General features: G+C 41.9%; 1 protein-coding gene across 1 annotated transcript in view; it reads right to left on the bottom strand.

Moving 5' to 3' along the window:
* The window catches only part of MYOM2 (myomesin 2), a 133,345-nt gene that overhangs the window by 43,153 nt on the left and 68,664 nt on the right, over positions 1–21,528 (bottom strand). The window contains exons 18-25 of the mRNA XM_030555564.1: positions 18,768–18,955; positions 15,088–15,214; positions 10,052–10,230; positions 9,707–9,821; positions 8,591–8,747; positions 8,373–8,479; positions 4,750–4,794; positions 4,200–4,336 (exon numbers count right to left, since the gene is read on the bottom strand). Coding sequence (XP_030411424.1) covers positions 4,200–4,336; positions 4,750–4,794; positions 8,373–8,479; positions 8,591–8,747; positions 9,707–9,821; positions 10,052–10,230; positions 15,088–15,214; positions 18,768–18,955 — 1,055 coding nt within the window. The remainder of the gene's footprint in view (positions 1–4,199; positions 4,337–4,749; positions 4,795–8,372; positions 8,480–8,590; positions 8,748–9,706; positions 9,822–10,051; positions 10,231–15,087; positions 15,215–18,767; positions 18,956–21,528) is intronic.

The raw sequence follows: 21,528 nt of genomic DNA, 5'->3' as shown, positions 1-21,528 counted from the left end.
GAGGGGTTTGTGTGGGAAATGAAAAGAAGCTACATGTTATGCATTAAATTAAGTATCAAGCAGTGCAACTAAATGCCCATTGACTTCAATGGTACAGAAACAGACCCAAGAGAGAAAACTAAATTGGCGTTTCCAGCAGTAGAAAGAAAATTAGAAGGGGGAAAATACAAAGGCTCAATCTTGTCCTTTTTCTTGCTTCTTGAATTTGTTATATTTCTTACTTTTGGGCACAGGGAGGAAGATTAAAATGACTAAACAGGCTGAACAGTGCCAGTTAATTCCATTTTCACATTACTATATTTCAAACATCTTTCAGAAGTGGGACCAAAGGAAGTTTTCCCAATTAGGGCCCAGAAGAAAGTTATTTCATTGTCATTAAAGACAAGAATCCAACTACAGTCTCACCAACACAATGGTCTATTGAACATGTTCACTGACTGCAGTCCAGTCTCTAGGCAGATTTGGAAAATAATTAGACTTCTAGCTATTGCTATTATGCAGCAAGATGAAGTTCAATGATTTTATGGGTACCATAAATACAAGGCTTTTATGTGACTTTCCACAAAAATATCATCAATCTCCACAAGTAAATGTCACCTGTGGATTACTAATTAAAATGGTAAAATAATACAGCTCGACTGCAAGAGGCTATCTATGATGTCAACGCTTTCAAAACAGATGCACACTAAAAATAGATAAATCAGTTCTGTAAACAGTTCCAAATCCAGAATATTGAAATGTCAATAGATGCTAATCATCTTTTATTCATGTTTTCAATGTTAAAGTTTATTACTTCTCAAGAAAAACTATGAGGGGGAAAGAAATTTATAATTTTAACAGAGACATATTCCCTCTTAATCCTGTCAATATGGAATCCAGGGGAATGCTCTTTGCTCTCCAGGGTTTGCAAAAAATGCAGACAAGCTTCTCTGATCAAAAATGTTTTCTACAAACTAAGGAACAGATTAATCGCTTTGAAGTCATAGCCATGCTCAGGGGGCAGAGTGAAGTCACCCCGCCCCAGAAAGATTACTGGGGGAGTTATGTGGCAGACAGGCACAGACTCTCTGAAAGCTGCTCTTTACATACAGAGGGTGAGCAATGTGCTCCCCCCGGTGTGCTAGCCCTGCACCGTGACCTGATGGTGCGGCGGGGTTGGGGGTGGAAGAGCTTGGCTCTGCCTTATCCTTTTGCTTCCCTGATCCCTTTACAAGGTCCACTGCAGTGAATGGTCTTAGTGCAGCAGTGCAAAGGTAGGGGAAGCTCCTGCATTACCCTTCTGTGACCGGGCAGCCATGCAGGGGCCACTCCCAATCTAGCCTCCAAATTTAAAATACTTGTGACATCTTACTGAAGCCATTGAGAGTACCCATGTGAATAAGAACTCCATGACTGGGCTCAATGTCTGTACCTATCTATACAAGCAGAAACATACAATTTGCTGCTAACAGAAGCACCTCAGCTGGAAAGTTGTGCTTATGCGACAGTCAAAATACTGTAGCACACTGACGTTCACATGTAGGCAATCCACAGTTAGAGGCAAGTGGCAGATATATTACATACTATGGCAAACAGATGAAACAAAAAGACCCCTTCTGCCCCCTGTCCCACCCCCAAATCTGTATCCATTTATAGAACCTAATTCAAAATGGGCCTTTAAGGTTTGAAAAGTTCAGCTAAGTTGTGCTTTCCACTTCCAGGTTCTGATTGAAACTGGCAATGCCAAAATAACACAGGAAAAAAACTGTTCTTATGATATTTTTGGACAGGACCAACAGCAGAAATGGGAAAATGGGGACAGCTCAGGGAAAGGCTGTTCTAACTATACTAAGGTGATGGGAGCTTTAAAGTGCGCAAGGGTCCAATCAAACTCCCTTAAAAAATCAATGGAAATTTTACCACTGACTTCAGTGGGAGTTCTGTTACGCCAGGCCTGCACAACTCGTAAAGCTGCGAGGGCCACATTACTCCAAAGAAAACAGCTGAGGGCCGAAACACCCCGCCCCAGCACCGCCCAGCCCTGCAGAAACAAACCCTCCTTCCCCAGTGCCGCCCCCACCAAAACAGCTGTGGGCCAAAAAGAAAGGTTGAGGGTGGGGAGGTGATACTTGATTTTAAATCAGTCAGGGGCTCCCAGCTGAAGAGTTGTCTGGGAGCTGTCAGGGGCAAATTAAAGGGCCCAGGGCTCCAGCGGCTGGGGGAACCCAGAGCTTTGCAGGGCTGAGGCAGGGATTTAAAGGGACCAGAGCTCCTGCCGTTGAGGGGAGCCCGAGCCCTTTAAATCCCAGCCCCAGCCCATCTGCTGGAGCCGTGGCCTGTATTCAAAGGGCTCTGGGCTGCCTGCAGCCTCCGGGGAGCCCAGAGCCCTTTAAATCTCAGCCGCAGCCGAGAATCTCTGCGGGCAGCCCAGAGCCCTTTGATTCCCAGCCATGGCTGAGATTTAAAGGGCTCAGGGCTCCCCGCCGCTGCAGGCAGCTCAGAGCCTTTTGAATCCCGGCTGCAGCTGAGATTTAAAGGGCTCAGGGCTCCCCACCGCTGCAGGCAGCTCAGAGCCTTTTGAATCCCCGCCGCGGCTGAGATTTAAAGAGTTCTGGGCTCCCTGTGGCTGTGGGCAGCTCAGAGCCTTTTGAATCCCGGCTGTGGCTGAGATTTAAAGAGCTCTGGTCTCCCCGCCACTGCGGGCAGCTCAGAGCCTTTTGAATCCCAGCTGTGGCTGGGATTTAAAGGGCTCTGGGCTCCCCGCCGCTGCGGGCAACCCAGAGCCCTTTGATTCCCCGTCACGGGCTGCACAGTGAGCCTCCGTGGGCCACATGCAGCCCGCAGGCCGCATGTTGTGCAGGCCTGTATTAGGCCTTAAAACACCTAGGCAGATATTTTCATCTCAAATGGTTAGGATAAGCTTCTACTGTACAGTTTGGATGTTTATACAAATCCAAACTCCAGACCTTTGACATTTTCCCATCACTGTTGTATAGTCATTCATCTTGCCTCATGTTTATTTTTAAAGACATATTCCTTCCAATTTACACCCTGATTATAGAAAATAAAAAGATGAAGAAAGCCTCAGCTCCACCAACAATGCCAGCCTTCATTACCCACTAGTCCAGTTTTCCCTCAAGCACTTTGCAGTATTCTCCCACGCTGCCTCTTATGCCTGGTGTAGGAATTTAGGCCCATATTAGATTTGGGTGAACTGTGGTTTTAAATTCAGTTAGGATATTAGCAACAGGCCCGAAGGACGTGACCAAAAAGAATGAGATCATGAGAAAGAAGAGTTGTGGTGTTAAATATATAGTGACCCTTCAAAATATCACTGTTATCTTATTTAAGGTTTGGGCTGAAGTAATAGAAATAAAACAGGGTAAACTGGGTCCCAGGTATAATAAATAATCTGTTATATGAGTTTGTTTCATGTATTATAAAATATTGCTTAATCTGTGCTTAGCTAAAGTCAGAACAATTGGCAATGACATCACTTGTTTGTTAAAGGGTATAAAAAAGTAAACTCTGAAAGGGTCCTTTGCTAACACCTGCCTAACCAAGATGAAGCCAACCAGCATGAGTTTAAGCACCCTTGAGTTTAGCCTGTTTCTTGGTATCTTGATTAAATGCTTATATATGTTCTGTTACTGGTCTGATGTAGTAAATCGCTTATTATCTAGAGTTTTAGGCATGTTTAGAGCAATTGTAAATAACATTCAGCTTTGGATTTAATAGAGGAATTTATGGTTAAGTTAGTGTTGTAATAATACTCTGCATAAATAATAAAAATTCCGACACATGGGAAGAGCTCCGCTAAAACACCTGCACAGCTACCACATTGTCCTCTTTCAAATCCCTTCTTAAATCTTACATGTGCTGTGAGGCCTACAAAATATTTGGCAATGGCTGAGCAGTAGGCATACCATGACTGGTGCTTATTATACCAAGTATGGTTACCTCAGTGTTACCTTGTTCTCCCTATCACTTGTTTGTCCATTTATCCCTAGCTTCCATATCTCATAATTTGCTTAACTTATAACCTCTTTGTGGGCAGGGCCTGTTACTTTATGAGATGTGTATATAGTACTTAGCACAATGACATTCCTTCCAGGCACTATCAACATATCAACATTAATAATATTGTAGACAATGCAGATTTAAGAAATTCACATGCAAAAGTGACATAAAAGCAACTATAGCCTTCCACATGTACTTACATCACTGTTTACAACTTCTTTATCATTAACAACAAATCTGAAGCTGGCATTTGGTGACAAACTCTCAGCTTGAACCCAGAAACGAACTTCTCCTTTATCAAACATCTCATAAGCTAATTCTGATTTCAGAGGAATTGCTACAAGAATAAGAAAAGCAAGCAAAAGTCAATAATGCATGAACCCTTGTGAGCAAGAAGAGAAGAATAAAAAGCAAAATTCTAAAATGCATCAGAAGGGTACAGTAAAGCTTCTTTCTACGAGTTAGAGCACAATCTCCATTACATCCTTAATGCAGTGTTGGAGGATTTTGCATAATAGACACCCTGCCAGTATTAAACATGGACAAACATCAAAAGACTCTTTAGTGATGGAGATTGCTCTCAGATAAGAGCTAATATTTGTTTTAAATTAATCAAAAGAGAAGCAAGCAAATATTGCTGTGAAAAACAAGACTGTCATTGTCTTAAGAGGACTCCTTGGGGAGCACAGCCATCAGTGTGTAATTATATTATTTCATGAACTGTCTATTAAATTCAGAAGTTCTACTTACTTGGGTTCTTTATATCACGGCTTAGTGTCATCAGACGTTCAAGCTCTGAAATGATGAAAAAGTTTCATGTATTAATTTATTCTGACAGAGTCAAAATGCAACTGTTAAAACAGTGTACAAATCAGTATCGATGCATAAATAATCTGCTTATGGCTGGTGGGAAAAATACTCCAAAAACCTCTGAAAATTCAGGTCTCAAAAGCTAAATTTAAGATGACAGGAAAAACTTAATATTCTGGTCCATGGATTTAGTAAATTTTCATCTTTAAAATGTATGAGAATGTAAGCATGGAGCTAAAACTCATTTTAGATTTTCTATGGGATTTACACTAAAGATATATAGGAAATGTGCATCTAACCTGCATCTAACACCCTCTTTATCTGCTGACCCGGCTCACTGAAGAATCTTTTCCAAAAGGTTTCTTTGCTAAGACAGCTAGATTAAGAGCTGGTTGGTAATAAAGGTTCAATTAGCACTAAATCCTTATGAAGACTGTGTACCAGGATAGGTTCCACTTAGCTGGGACCTGGGACTAATCCTACTTAGCATATTTATTACTGGTAGGGACTTGGAGGATGAAACTAAGTGCATCATTTCAAAATTTACAGATAATATAAAGACAAGAGGAAATGATCAAGGATTTTAGAACACAGTGGAGGATTTAACAAAGTTGCAGAAGGATTTAATCTAGTTTTGGGAAATGGCTGGACAGCTAAGTGATTATTTTCAATGGTGGAATAAGTAAGGTGATACATACGGGAAAGGCAGACAAAAAGTAAAATGATCAATGTTAGTCATGGCAGAGGAAGAAAGGATTTAAGTTTAGTGGGGGAAATACCACCAGGGTTGTGTCATAATGCATGACTTTCAGCAAAGAAAACTAGGAATGTGTTCGGGTGGCACACATATGCTATGGTGATGGGCCCACTAAACATAAATTAGATGCACAGATGGATAAGTGATATGTGTTAACTTAAAACTAATAATAACAGTGATAAATTAAATATTCCTTTATAAGACCACATCTTGAGTAGTATGGATAGTTGGGGTTGTCTAAGGCTAGACAGATTAATAATGGCTATTCGGTGCCCCACAACTTCATTAATTCAGAGTGAAGGTTGACCATCACTCTAGAGCATCAAGTGCCCCTAGACCTACGCCTGTGAATACCAGGAAATACAGAGTTAGGGTACACACTAGTCCTGCCCCTGCAACGGGCTGTGACATACAGAATTGTAGCTCTCACTCTCTCACTCGTCTGTGTGGATTCCAGCTGTCCTTCATGGTTTTAGGGACAGCTTTATTGATTGGTCTAAGCTTACTTACAGCAGGTTGCCCCAGTTCACACTGTGATAGGAGAAGAGGTGCATCTACACCCAAAGGGATCATGGATCCTTCATTTCTGTGCTGAGTTAGATCAATTATATAAGTAGAGGGGCACAACAGTCTTTTCTTGCCATGGCAATCTGTAGCAGTCCAGTGGCATACATAACAGTGACTACAGGGCAGAAGTAAGTACTAGTGATGTTCCAGAGAAATAGCTAGGACAAGGGTCAAGGGGTAGTAAAATCTGGCATCTCTGGTGTAGTTTGTGCAGAGTACATGAAGTGGTCGAGTACAGGCACAACAATTTTTGAAACATCTGAGTAAAGGTGTGGATTGCAGAATACTTAGAAAAATCAGCTGTTAGAGTAAATGGGTCTCAGTCTTCACTATAGTAATGCTACTGCCCCACTATAATCAAGGATTGGGAGGACAGAGAAGGGAAAGTTAATATATGGTATGAAAGCTCTCTTGAAAGGGTTCAAGTGTGTTTCTCATGGAATAGACAGACTGCAAGGTGATCTCATTGCAGTTTCAAAGGAAAAGAAAAAAAATCCAGGAGCGGGATTTTCAGTGTCTAACTGATTTAGGAGCACAAGTCCTGCTGACATCCAGTTACATTCAATGGGCTTCAGTCATTTAGGCACTTTTGAAAATCCCATGCTAGATTTTTTCATATCTTCTGAAATTGTAATGAGATCATTTTTCAGTATATTTCACAAAATGCTGTGCAAGCACACTCTGTCTACCTAGGCGTGTACTTGTGTTTCTAACCTGTGCCATCCTGGCTTCAGTGCTAGCTAGATTAATGCAGGTGGGAGTACATCTACCTGAGCTGCAATTGCACCTCTGATTGCAGTGTACACGAGCTAAGTGACTTAGCTTGAGTCCTGGGGGCACAAGTTCCACTGAATGTCCCACTTCTAATACTTGATCCCACCCACCTTTAATTTATTTTGAGTGTAAATCAAGTTTCCAGTTGAATCCTGTGGGCTCTGGATCAGCTTTAGATGCTTAAAAGAAATTGTATACATTATATGACAATAATTGAAAGCTGTAAAATGTGAGGTTTGGGTTAGGTCTCAAGATGCATTATGAATCAGTTATTAGAAAGTAGGCAGATAATATTTGAAGAAAGAGAAGAATGTAGCTTTTGAATAAAAAAATAAAATTGAGTAGGAAAGTTCCCTGAATAGCAGAGCCTGCCTTAAAGTAGGAAGAAGACTAGGGGCCAAATTATGCTGAGTCATATATAGATGCACCCACACAAGAGGCAGCCGTAAAATACAAAGTGTATTTGGGGGACAACAGCCAGAGCTGTCTGAAGCTGCTGATGGCATCTTTATGCTAATGGCATAAAAGGGTGACTGGGAATGGTGAGGCCAGATCACCAGCCTCTAAGTACCACAACAACTGCCAGGAGGAGATCACTGGAGGAAGTATGGGTGTGACCTTTGCTAAAACGTAGCAAGTGAACCTCTCCAATACCCTCACCCTCCCAGCTTCCCTTGGATGGTGATGGGCACACTAAATAATGGCAACCCCAGTGAAGTAGAGCATAGCTACTCCAGATTTACATCAAGGTAACTGAGAGGAGAATTTGGCCCAATATCTCAAGACATTGCTGTTCAACTAATATAGTTCTTCCTCCTTCTTTCCCATCACAACTCTGCATCTTAGACTTACAACCTAGTTTTATACATTTAACTCCAGAGGTTGTATCTGTATTTTTCAAACTATTAAAATCCTATACACTATCCAAAATGAGTTAGAGCTTAGGTTAATTAGCCACTACACGGTTGATTATTAAAGAAACATACTATGGACCTGATTTTCAGAGTACATTAACTGTAGAATTAGGGACATACATTCACAAAATAGTGCACACAGCTAATTGGATTTTCCAAAGTTTAACTGAATTGCTAGTGCAATTGAAACTACTAGATTTTTTGTTGGTAATTGTTTTGTTTTGTTTCTTTGCAGATTTTATTGCATCCTAGCATTACAGTAAATTTGAAAATCAATACTGTGTACAACCTTTATCTTTTTTAAAATTAACTATTTCCTTAAGTACACAATGCGAAAATTCCTTTGTATGCTAACCAGGAAAATAGACAGCCACTCCCAAAATGCCTGTTCGTGCATATTTATTTTGTTCTGCACAAAATAGAATAGGTGCTTTACTGTCATGAACAATAAGTAACATCTTATGAAATTACCTATTTTGCTTGTACATCTTGTTTTCTTAATATAGCACTACAGATAAAGAGAGGCAGTGCTTAAATAATAGTGCTCTTACCTTTCTCATCCATTTTAAAGCTGGATGAAATGCCATCTGTGTCACTAACAGCTACAGAATAGGTTCCCAAATCCATTTTATCAGGATTTTTGAAGTACAACTTAGAACTAAAGAAAACATTAAAAAATATATATGTACAGTTAGTGGATTTGACACAAGTGGGCAAAGTTTTACAAGAACAAACTTCTAGTGCCTTTATACAGGGTTGCAAAACTTACTGCTCTCCAGTTGTTTCAACATTAAACTTATCAAGATCAGTAATCTCTTCACAGGATTTACACCAAGTAAAATCTGATGCCTCTGTAACTTCTGGGCAATCAAAAGCTAGGTAAATATTACCTTCTTCATCCACATCTGCAGTAATTTCCTTGGTTCCTGAAAATTAAGAATCAATTCATAAACACAGCAGTCAGGAAACAGCATTTATTCTTCAAGGCCCCAGCTCAGCAAAGCACTTAAGCACACACTTAAATCCATTCTTCTTCAGCAATGTGTCAACCATTTGCTTAAATGCATTGCTGAATAGAGACGGACTTCAGAACATTCCTAAATTTAAGCATGCATTGAAGTGATTTGCTTAACATACTAGAATGGGGATTCCTTATAATGTACAAAAAAACAGAAGTCTAAAAATAATGGGTGCTTAGTAATACTAAGCTATGAAATAAAACTGACTGTAAACTTTAAAAATAAACTAGTAACATAAATTGTAACACAAACTAAATTATTTAAAAATTCTTGCAGTGTTAATCAGTGTGCCAGGTTATGCCTCTCATGCTCAAATTAGGCAATACTTTACTGTATGAGCAGACTCACTGAAATCAGCGAGACTAGTTGTGGAATACTACTCAGTGTGAACAAGGGTAGCAGAATGTGGCCTTATTAATTATTTAGCAACATGGTAACAAAATGGTTTTTTTAATACATTTGTATATAACACATGTCCTTTCAACACCTACCACAGTAGTTAGTACTAATAGTGGTTGTTGTAAATGTTTTGTTCATAATTAGATTTAACAGATAAGGCAGTGCTTAAAAGCTTTCCAGTTGCTTTAAATAACTAAATAAGATTTACAGTTAGCTAATCTCAGAATTTGTAGTAATCCAGGTATTTCCCTCAGTAAGTAAAAGGAAGTACAAGGACACACTGCCAATACTCTGATAACTATATCAGCAGATATGGTTATCTCAGATCAAACTGACAAGTTTTTCAGTATCTCCACTATTCTATCCTGAATTCCTGGAATGCTTATTTCTACTACAGTACTGTTTACACCATTTTCTAAATTATATCTACATTTTGTGTATGAGAGATAACATAATTTAGTTCATACCTGGTCTTGCCTCGATAAGCACTGGCTCAGAAATATCAGATGATTTGCCTATACCGGCTTTATTCACTGCACGGACTTTGAAAACATAGGTTTTGCCCCCATGTAAGTCATTAACCTTGAAAAGGAATAGAGTGAAGTTTGTGTTAAATACATAAATTTCTGTAACTGAGTAATAAGAATTTGTTAGCAGAAGTCCAAAGGTGATATCCTGCTCCATTGAAGTCAATGGTAAAACTCCTATTAGCTTCAATGGGGCCAGGTTTTCACCTCCAAGTTTTCTTGTTTGGTTGCTTTTTCATTGAAACAACAATAACTACAACAACCATTTACTAAATGAAGAGTTACCTTTAAGTAACAGTGTGAAATTTGTTTTTCATTAGCAGTGGTCCACTCTTCTGAATCTACTTCCTTATAGTCCACAAAATACCCAGTAATGGGACTGTTACCACTGTACACAGGTGCTTTCCATAGAAGTACCAGTGATGTATTCCTAACTTCACAGAATGTCAGATCATAGGCAGGTCCTAAAACATTTTGAATATTGAAAAATTAGTCAAACTTAATAACATTTTACAACCTGGCTCTTTTGGACGGGGGAGGAACGTACAATTTATTTATTTTTGGTTGGTTGGTTTCAATTCCCCCTTTAGAAAAAGAAGTTGTATATATTGCTGTCCTTTCCCAGGTTAAAATGCCTATGTCTATGTCAGCTCACGAAAGCTGTATATGGCACCTCCTCTCTTATTTAAGAGTAATGTTAGTATTCCAAAGTGCACATTGTTATCTGGACCCCAGTAGTTTCATTCTGAGGTTAAATTATTCATCTGGAAAATCCATGCCCTCTAAAATATTCTGAGGAGTGATAGGTGCTTCTTTTTATTGCTATTTTAATTCACTATTTCAAATTCGAGGCTGCTCCATTGAGTTTGGAATCAAATCGTGATTAAGCATCAGTACTCCATTTTCAGTTTTATTGTTTCTATTTTATTGGTGAGCATGAAACAGGAGCCACTGGCCTGATCCACAGCCCACTAAAGTCAGTAAGAGATATTGCATGTATTTAATGGGATTTGAATCAGGCTCTATATCAGGGATCGGCAACCTCTGACAAGTTCCTCGCCAGGGTAAGCACCCTGGCAGGCCGGGCCTGTTTGTTTACCTGCTGCGTCAGCAGGTTCAATGGACTGCAGCTTCCACTGGCTGCGGTTCGCCGTCCCAGGCCAATAGAGACGGAGGGAAGTGGCGCAGGCAAAGGATGTGCTGGCCGCGGCTTCCCGCCACCGCCATGGTCCTGGGACAGCGAACTGTGGCCAGAAGGAGCCGAAGTCTGCTGAATCTGCCGATGCAGCAGGTAAACAAACTGGCCCAGGCTGCCAAGGTGCTTACCCTGGCAAGCCGTATGCTAGAGGTTGCTGACCCCTGCTCTATATGCATTGACAGAAGATCACTTTTCAGTCTGAGGATGGGTATCGATCACCCTAAAGGAAGGGAATTCAAGAGGACATTTAGACAAAGAACTATTAAAATAGTAGGCACTCAAATTCTCCTTACACTGTAAGCCGTATATGTGTGTTTTTGTGTCTTTGTACCTTGAAGGCTTATATTCTCACCACCACAACTTTTTCTTTCACTGAAATTGTTCTGGTGCCACACAATTTACATTTCTTTATACATAAAAATGTTCAAACTCAGTTTTATTAACAGAGTACAAAACAGTAATCGCATCAGTTTTCTATCACACAGACCAAACCTACAATAGTATACAACTACCATTCAAAAACACAGAACAAAGACAGGTCCTTTTGAATAAATTAGTGTTTCTCTCCATTCCATCTGACTTTCAATAATGATAAATAACCAGCATGAAATTCTATAGTGATACGATTCTACAGACATGCATAAGAATATCATTAGTGAGCAACAAAGGGGTGATTCTCCATTAGATATAAAATACTAAACATAGGCTTGGAAGGGACCTCTTTGGTCATCAAGTCTAGTCCTCTGTTGTCTCAGGCAACCTTGTCATACAATTCCATTGGTAAATTTAGCCAATATGTTTTCTTTATAAATCTGGGCACCTCTTTCAGACCAGTGAGTACAAGTAAGAGATTTCTCATGTAAATGTAATGCTGGGATTGTCAAAAGGAGCCTAAAGGAGTTGAAGTTCGATTCCTAACTGTCTTAGGGTCCCTTGAAAATCCCAAAATAAATGTCTTTATGGCCACTTCTAATTACATTTCCAATAGGCAGATGTATTTGCTAAAGTCCTAGAAGGTGGAAGAAAAATGTCATGTGAGACTTGATGAAGAGGACCCTATACTAACAGTAGACATTGTGATCTTTCATTGTTCTAATACATGTAGAATAATTCATTAGCTAACAGTGTAAATTCATAGAGGCTCACAGATATACCTAAGATTGGGACTCTGCAGAAAAAAAATGGACACCAGCTATTCCCCTACAAACTGGAATGGAAATTGGTCAGTCACACTGGAAACCTTGCATTGGGTTTTGTCCTACCTGTAGAAGAACTTCACTTCTGTTTCAAAATGTGTAAGAGCACTTCCAATATCCACAGCAATTACAGGTGTGTGGTAGACATGTATGTTTTTCTGGAATTTCTTTATGAAATAAGCATAAAAGGCTCAGACTCTCACTCCATCTTAATTCAAATCACACTTCCTCCTTTTGGTTGTTGCTAAGCAATTTTCTAACACTACTTTCAAAGAGGTTTGGAGAACATTTTAACAGACTTTTTTCTAGCAGGAAGAAATGTAATACCACCTGTTCAGTTAACTGCATAATGAGAACAATGCAATCATACTGCGGAGCGCAAAAGGTCAAGCAGTTCATCATGGAAATGAATGCTATTTCCTCTTTGTTTCCTGCAAACACCTTTTATTTTATTTTTAGATATAAACTCAAAAGGGCAAAATCCTTCCTAGTTCACACACTTGATAATTCCACTGACTTTGTGGAAGATTTCAGCGGGAGTAAATCAGTGCAGTACTTGGCCCATTCAGAAGAGTAACTACCCCTTGATGTCACTTTGATCCTCAGTACTTACAAAAGAATGTAAAAATCTCACGTGATAATGGACACCAGGTCAAATTCTCTTACTTACACCACTGCAATATCATAGAAACCAACAGTTAGGATTTGTATAAATCAATGGAGAATTTAGCTAAATGTTTTTCATTCCAGTCCAAAGTTATTTTTCATATATAAAATAAAAAGAAACAAAAAATTATTCTCTGACTTACACTCCATCGAGCCACACTGAAGTCAGGGAGAATTTTTATCCAGTTTTAGGAAAAACAGCTTAAATTTTCCCAGAGAAAATTAATCCAGTAAGGCAGTCAATGGGACCATTCATGAAGGAAGGTGCTACTTAATGTGAATGAGGGCATCAAAATGTGCCCTTCACTAAAGAACCTGATATTAAATAAAATTGGAGTCAAAATTATTGCTCTGAATGCTCCCCAATAAGAACCGAAGAAGAGTTACTTTTTATAGTCCTACATGGGTTAAGCATTTGTGATCTGTGAATCTTGGACCAGTAACATTTTCTCATTTACATTTTTTAAAAGTGAATTTAATGATTGTGATTAACAGTCTTGAAGCCTGAAGCTTGAGGACAATGGTGAGCAGAACTGCAGGTTTCCTCACAATACTTTGCCAATGGGCCATAACACTGTCCTGTTAAGACCGCAAATAGGGCCTTTTATTGCTGTATTTGTTTAGGGTCCAACACAATGCCCACTGAGGTCAACAGGAAGAGTCTAGGGCAGTGGTCCCCAACGCGGTGCCCCCAGGAACCATGGCGCCCATGGGGGCATCTTAATGCGCCCGCATCCTGGACCCCGGGAGAGCACCTGCCAAAATGCCGCCAAATTTCAGCAGCATTTCGGCGGGGACGCCTCTTGATGACGCTTGTCGCCAAGTGATGTCATCGAGAGGTGTCGCTCCTGAATTTCGGCGGAGACGCCTCTCAGTGACGCCACTTGCAGTCGACAAGTGACATCATCGAGAGACGTTGCTCCCGAATTTCGGTGGGAACGCCTCTCGATGATGTCGCTTGTCGACGGCAAGTGGCGTCATTGAGAGGCATTGCCACCAAAATGCTGCTGAATATTGGCGGCATTTCGGTGAGTGCTCCACCGCCACAGTGGTCCTTCATTTGGCGCCCGCCAGATGAAAATGGTGGGGACCACTGGTCTAGGGGTACACCTACACTACAATAAAAAACCCATAGCACCGATTTTCAGAGTCCAGGCTAATTGACTCCAGCTGCTGAGCTAAAAATTGCTGTGTCAATGTTCAGGCACAGGCTGGAGCCTGAGCTCTGAGACATCCCTGCCCAACACACACACACACACACACACACACACACACACACACACACACACACACACACACTACACACACACACAGGGTTTCGGAGCCCGGGCTCCAGCTCAAGCCCGAACATCTACACAGCAATTTTTAGACCTGCAGCCTGAGCTGAGTCAGCTGACCCAGGCCAGCCACAGTTGTGCCATGGGTCTTTTATTGTAGTGCAGACATACCCTAAGGGTATGCCTATACTGCAAAGAAAAACCCATGGTGCTGAGTCAGACTCCAGGTCAATTGATTCAGGCTTGTGGGCTTGGGCTGCAGGGCTGTGTAGACATTCCCACGTGGGTTCTGAAACCTGGCAAGGGAAGAGAGTCTCAGAGCCCGGGCTGTAGCCCGAATAGGAACATCTAAATTGCTATTTTCAGCCCCTCAGCCTGAGCCCTGTGAGCCTGAGTCAGTTGACTAGGGCTTGAGACTTGGTGCAGTGGTTTCTTTGTAGCACAGACATACCCTGACTGACTTCAGTGGGATCTAGATCATTCCCTTCATCTTTGCTAGACACTGCCAATAGCCTTCCTAATAGTGGCTTGTTTCCTGTGTCAACCTATTTATAAACTGCCTTATTAGAGATCACCTGCTTGTTGGGATTGCCTGTAACGGGTGCATCTGTAAAGGTGTCTATTGTGATATGGATATCAGTTCACTTGCAATTGACTGAAGGCATCAATTCATTTCACACAGGACACTGAGCAGCCATCCAGTGACAATGACTTTTGTTCACCACCAATCAGTGTCTGATTCAAACCTTGTAGGGACACACTTCATATCACCTGAGCTATCTCATCCACTCACAGTGTATCAGCAAATTTAGTACACTTCTAGTTTAGCTTTTTGAAAATCAGACACATCCTACTGAAGCAATTTGACAGGAACCCTTGTAAGAAAATTACACCTTCCTTATATATTCATACTGGGATTTCAAAATGACTGTGTTGCAAGGAATTTGCATTAAATTGAGTATTATGAAGAACTAATAGACTTACCAGGTTCTGGCATGGTCCAGGCTTTACACATAAAGTGCTCACTGGGATCTGAGGGAAGGCCTATACCAGCAAGGTTTGTGGCAGCGACTTTGAATTCATAGAAGGAGTTTTCTGTCAAATCCTCTACCTTTTCAAAACAGCCAAGGACAAATTAATATACATGAAAATTTATGACTTTTTATTCACGGCCTCGGAAATGTAAGAACAACAACAACACTACATTTATTCACTGATTGATTTAATCCTTATTAAGCGCCATAAATTGTACAAGGAAGTAAAAGATCCTGCTCTAAGGATCTCACAATCTAAAGAAGAGAGCCCATATAGGCACAGCTTTTGCCACCACACAATCAGCTTTAGTACTGTCCCTCACACATACACCTTTTAGAAGTGCAGTTCCTCCTCTTCCCTCCTCTTGCTACAACGGGAAATACATTTCTGCAGCTCTGGAAAAGGCGGTGCTTACTGTGACCTCATGAGTGGTCAGCTACTTAGGCCAGCAAGAAAGAGGATCATCGCCATCACCTATACCCACTCTCTGCCCTTCTGCCCTCTCCCCAACCAGTTGCTCACAAAGGGGAATATCTGAGGAGCAAGAGCTGTGTTCAGTCAGAGCCAAGATCCAGGTAGGCCTTATTGACTGATCCCGGGGTGTTGGAGAGGCCGTACTTCTCAGCTGAGTAAGACATGGGCACAAGGTCAAAACAGGAAATAATGACAGACCCTGAGGAGTGGGAGGGGGGAAAGGGCAGATAATAGAAATCTAAGGGAAAAGGAAATAAACCCCTTGGGAGAGGAGTGTATTTAAATAACTCAGATCCTGCATTTGGCTTGTTTGGGCACTTTTCCTCAGTTTTACTTAGTTGCATAGGGCTTTTATTTCTTTTCTTTAAATATTATAGATAATAAAAAGGGAGGAGCTAGCACTGGGAATGGGATGAGCAGGGCACAGCTGGTAGCCAGCAGATTCAAGCCAGAGCCACTAGCCATATCTCTGTCACTCTCCTGACTTTTTGCAGTGAGCGCATCACTGTATGAGCTCAGCTTTGCAGCTTATGGAGACCATAAAGTCCCAGAGTCTCCCTATGGCCTGCCCCTCTGAGCAGCACAATCACAGTGGTGGTTCTGCATTTGGACCCACCACGGACCCTGCAGATTTCCTCCCAGTTTTATTTTCTGTTAAAATTGTGAAAGGAAAAGCTCAGCTAGTGGCAGGCACCACTGTGGAGGGCCTAGAAGATCTTAGATGTTCACAAATGTTAGAGAAAGTAGGTCAATAGTCTTTGAGAAAAAGGAGATGATAGAAGGATCTTAAAGTAGTACTTAATTTTTGATGGGAATAGAGAGATTTATGCTTGAAAGTGTATCTGAACTAGTGTCAAATACAAGATCAAAGCAAAACCAAACTGAGCTAGGAGAATGCCTGGCGCTAAAAGAATTTAGCCAGTATTTCTTAATATATAAAGTAACTAACAACATAAGAACTTAGTGCTGCCAATAAAAATTATTTAACCCTCCTGCAGTTATTAAGGGCAAAAAATATTTATGGAGTAAGGTACAATTATTTAATCCAGGAAAATGATGAATGTCCATAGATTTCCTGGTTTCTCTCTATCTATTTATGTTCTAATACTAAGTATCTGAGGGACTCGCATGCTTACCAGACATCAAAAATATGTTATGTGCCTAAAAGCTTTGTTTCCTTTATTTCAATCAGTATTTCAGGCTTCGATCCTTCAAATGGCTGCACGCAGATACACTCCTACATCCAAGCACAGTCACTTGGAGGACTGTGACCTTAGATACCAAATTCATTAAAGACTAATTTGTTTTTCTTAATTTACATTTGTTTACAAATGCATAGAAGAAAAAAAAACTTAATGCCCTGACTAACTTTGCCCTTCTTTCATTTCCCAATGTCCCCTGCTCTGGCCACTCAGCCAGTGATGCCTGCATTTCTTTTCAGTTGTCAGCTCTCATCAGGGCCAGCTCTAGCCATTTCGCTGCCCCAAGCACAGCGGCACGCCGCGGGGAGGGCTCTGCCGCTTGCCAGTACCACGGCTCCGGTGGATCTCCCGCAGGCGTGCCTGCGGATGCTCCACCGGAGCCATGGGACCAGCGGATCCGCCTGCCGCCCTCCCGGCAACCGGCAGAGTGCCCCCCACGGCATGCCGCCCCAAGCACGCACTTGGTGCGCTGGGGCCTGGAGCTGGCCCCGGCTCTCACACATACATCTCTGTGTCTCCCATGCTGGCTCCTTGCATGAGCTCATCAGCAAGGCTATTGCCTCCTTTGCATTAATATTTCCCCTAAAGACTCACTCCTGCTACGAGGCTTATGGGGAAATTAGAGGACTCACACTGATAATTTTGAGGAGTATTTGGGAATAATTTCTAAATTATAGTTTCATAGAGTTCAAGGCCAGAAGGTACCATTATATCATCTAATCTGGCCACCTGCATTACATTCACCCAGTTACTTTTATATGGAGTCCAGTATCTTGGATTAGACTAAAACATTTCAGCCCTCAGTGGACTACACCGTTGTGTGCCATGGGGAGAGAACAGGAGATGAGCTGCCACCAAAGCTTGACTCCCCTGCCATGGCAGGGAATTGATTAGATGAGGCATGCCCAGATGATCCTAGAGGGTGATCCATGCCCCATTCTGAAAAAAGGCTACCTCCCATGGCTACCAATCTGACCCAGAGGAAAGGTCCCTCCCATCCTGAAATCTGCCAAGCAGGTTGACCATGAGTATGTGACCAAGATACCAGCCAGGGATCTCAGAAAGATGAATCTCTTTACCATCTCAGACCACAGGCTCACCCCAACAGGTATCTTATCTCTAGTTGTAGCCAATCCTTGATGCTTCAAATGAAAGAAATTTTGAAAAATAAATAAAAATGTACAAATTTAACCTTATATTACCCAAATGTGTGGTGAAGCCCCACCTTCATACTAAATGGCCGTATCCCTTCCACCCAATCTCTCTCTTTGTCTTCAGACTGTAAATTCCTTGGGGCATGAGCCATGCACTATTCTCTGTTTGGGAAGCACCTCATACAATATGGGAAGTACCATTAATCAATCAATCAATCATGACCTTCTGTTGCTCTAGAGCAGAGTTTGCTCTGCCCTGGAAACAGGACCAGAGGCAAAGTGGTAGGGCCGGGGCATGCTTTTCTGTTTAGTTGAGGGCAGAGATCCACAGAAAGGACAGGCCTGCTCCCTTTGATCTTGGCCCATCTGTGTTCTCCCTCCAGACTTCCCACACTACAGGCAGCATAGTAGCCTGCTCAGTTACATGCTTCTGCCCTTCCACCATATGTTAAAGACCTGGTGGGGGAGTGAGGTTGCACTTATCAATGCACTATAATGTATAACACCTTCTTAGATCACAAGTTACTCTGCCCTGAATAGGAAATGTGCTTCCAACCTATTCCTCAAATCTCACTCCTTCAACCAGCCACACCTCTCTAGGTCTGGGAGGGGGCGGGGGGCAGAGGATTGTACTGCATTGCTACCTTTCCCCTCTGCATGCCTCTCCACCCCAATTCTCAAGTTTGTCACGTATTGTTGCTCTTCACAACACACAGTTGAGGGGACTGAGCCATTTTTAGTAGTGTCCCTTCAAACAAGTAAAATTTTGCCAATTGTCCAAGAGTAAAATAATACCAACCGTATAAATTCTCTCCTTAACAGGGGAAGAATTGACTTCATGCCAGTTATGGTGATGAGCCTCCCTCTTGTCTATATAATAACCAAGGACTGGTGATCCTCCACTGAACTTTGGCAGTTTCCACCCAAGAGTCATTGAGTGACCATCACAGTTAAGGAGCGTGATGCCATAAGGATGTGATGGACAGGCTACAAGAAAATAAGTGTACTGAGTATTAGTACAGTATTCAAAACACAACAGCTAGAAGAAATATGGTCATTTCCCCCTCTTCTCTTCTATAGCATATGGCTACAGGTTACTGCATCTAGGCAATGGTCTGTAAGGATCGTAATAAAAATTCACTTTCAGATGACTAATACCTTGGACATGTCAGTGGTGAACAACAGAGAGCAAGTAAGAGCCCCTTTGTCAAAAGAGTTTTTGCTGCTATGTCTGCCCCAATATTATCAGGTTCTGCATTCCTTGGCAATAATGCTGTCAATGCAAGTTATAAAATAGCTGGAATGGAATGGAACAGAAGGCTGTTTGGATCAACACATTCCTGATATGCTGAAATGTTCAAATAGGTGCAAGGATGTCTCGCTCAACATTAAAGGGTTTTCAGCAGTGTTGATGTTAATGAAAATACCTCCTGACCAAGGATTCTGAAATCTTCCAGCATGTACTTCAAACTGAGGTTGCTATGTGCACTGCTGTGAGCTCAGTTAAGATGCCACAAACCTAAGCGACATTGTTCTTCGTGATTTTTCCCCAAAGCAGGGCCGGTGCAAGGATGTTTCGTCCCTAGGTGAAACTTCCACCTTGCACCCTGAGGCATCCCCCCACACTTGGCAGCTCCCCTCTTCCACTCTGAGGTGCCCCCTCCCCTGCGGCAGCTCCCCCCCTCTGCCCTGAGGCATGGCCTCCCCACCACAGCTCACCCCTGCTCCGAGCAGGAGCACCCTGAGCACGCCGTGGCTGCTTCATTTCTCCTGCCTCCCAGGCTTGCGGCACCTAAGCTGATTAGTGCCGCAAGCCTGAGAGGCGGGAGAAGTGAAGCAGCTCACCCCCGCACCGCCTCCTCCCCGAGAACTCCGTGGCCGCTTCACTTCTCCCGCCTCCCAGGCTTGCAAGCGGCCACGGCATGCTCGGGGAGGAGGTGGAGCAGGGGTGAGCTGGGACGGGGAATTCCCCTGCATGCCGCCCCCCCCCTTACTTGCTGCATGTGACCCTCCCGCGCTCCCCTGCCCCAGCTCACTCAGTCTAAATGCTGGCGGTGACCGGAGTGGACAAAGATCCGGCCACCATGGTTACTGCCGAAGAAAATGGCGCCCTCCAAATGCCAGCACCCTAGGTGACATCCTAGGTGCCTAAATGGTTGCACCGGCCCAGCCCCAAAGGCATTATGCCTGCTCCTGGCTTTAACAGGTATCCCTCCAGGGCTTGCAAGAGGGTTGTGAGATTGTTTTCCTGTGCTGCTTATTACACCTATTCAACAGGCCTAGCATGCACCATCCCCTAGCACTATCTTGCATTTGCCATCTTTGATCATAACCTTCGCTAAAGGTACCCCTTCCCGGATCTGTAGTTCTATAAGTAGTGCTAGCTAGGTTCCCTCCCCTTGAGCTTCCCAGAGCATTTCAGCTGAGTTATTTGGCTCATCACATTTAAAAGACTAGAAAAATATCTACCCGCAGCACAATATAGTCTCTGCTTTTAGAGCTGTATTTGTGATCATCATGAAGTACTGACAGCAATCAGCAAAGACAGGCCTTGTTCTTTTCTAACTATGGATGAAACTCCAGAGTACCATTCACAGCCAGTTGTAATAAAGCATGTGAAACATATCTCAAGAAATGTCTCAGCACCACAGAGGGGGTCTGGCTTTTTTTTAAACAACCTGGGCTTTTTTGCTATTACCACTTCAAGTTAAATAGTAGTGAGCATCAGTGAATTCTTACCAATGTAAAGCCTCGATCCACAAGGACTCTATCCTACAAATCCACATATGTCAAGTCACTTCAGCTATGAGAGTGCTCCCATTAAGTTCCCAGTTATGACTGCTGATGTGAATAAGCACTACTCACATGTGTATGTGTTTGCAAGATTGGACCATAAGACTGTGAAGTGTTAAATAATACATACCCATGCAACCAACAACTTCAAATAAAATGTGAAAACAAACTCCAAAAAAATCTGTGATTTTTATTTTATTTTTATGTCTTCTGACTAAGTGACTGCAATGATGTCTTAGAAAAGATGCTGCAACGTTAAAAAGTGCTGGTGTATTAGAATCTAAAGGTAAACAAAATGTAAGCATGCTTTCTGACTACCTACCGATATGAGGTACACTCCCTCCTAAAGCAATCAAATAGAATAGATTTTTTTCAATAATAAAATATCAAAGGTTAAGAAAAAGTCTTCTAATATGCAAATCTTTTAAAAGATTATTTCTGAAAGCAATGTTGATTGTCCTTCCTCTACAACTTCGAAAGAGAACACGTTCAAATATTTAATTGAAAATTTTTCTTATTGAAAGAATACACTATTAAATCAAATTAATCTTCCAAGTGCAGGACATGTTTGTTACTTTTCATTCAAGTCTTAAGGCCGTGAATGCAACTGGGGAATCAAAGGCAGAATAGAAATAGATATTATAGTTTACCTGTGTTTGTGCATTATGGCCCAAGGAGCCATTATGCCCTCCAATAAGCATGTACGATGCCTATTCAAGCCAAAGGACCTGTGCACATGCAACCAAGGGCAGAAATGGATTGCTTAG

The sequence above is a fragment of the Gopherus evgoodei genome, chromosome 3 (assembly GCF_007399415.2).
Source record: "Gopherus evgoodei ecotype Sinaloan lineage chromosome 3, rGopEvg1_v1.p, whole genome shotgun sequence".
In the NCBI taxonomy this organism is placed as follows: Eukaryota; Metazoa; Chordata; order Testudines; family Testudinidae; genus Gopherus; species Gopherus evgoodei.
This window is presented reverse-complemented; position numbering and strand designations above follow the sequence as displayed.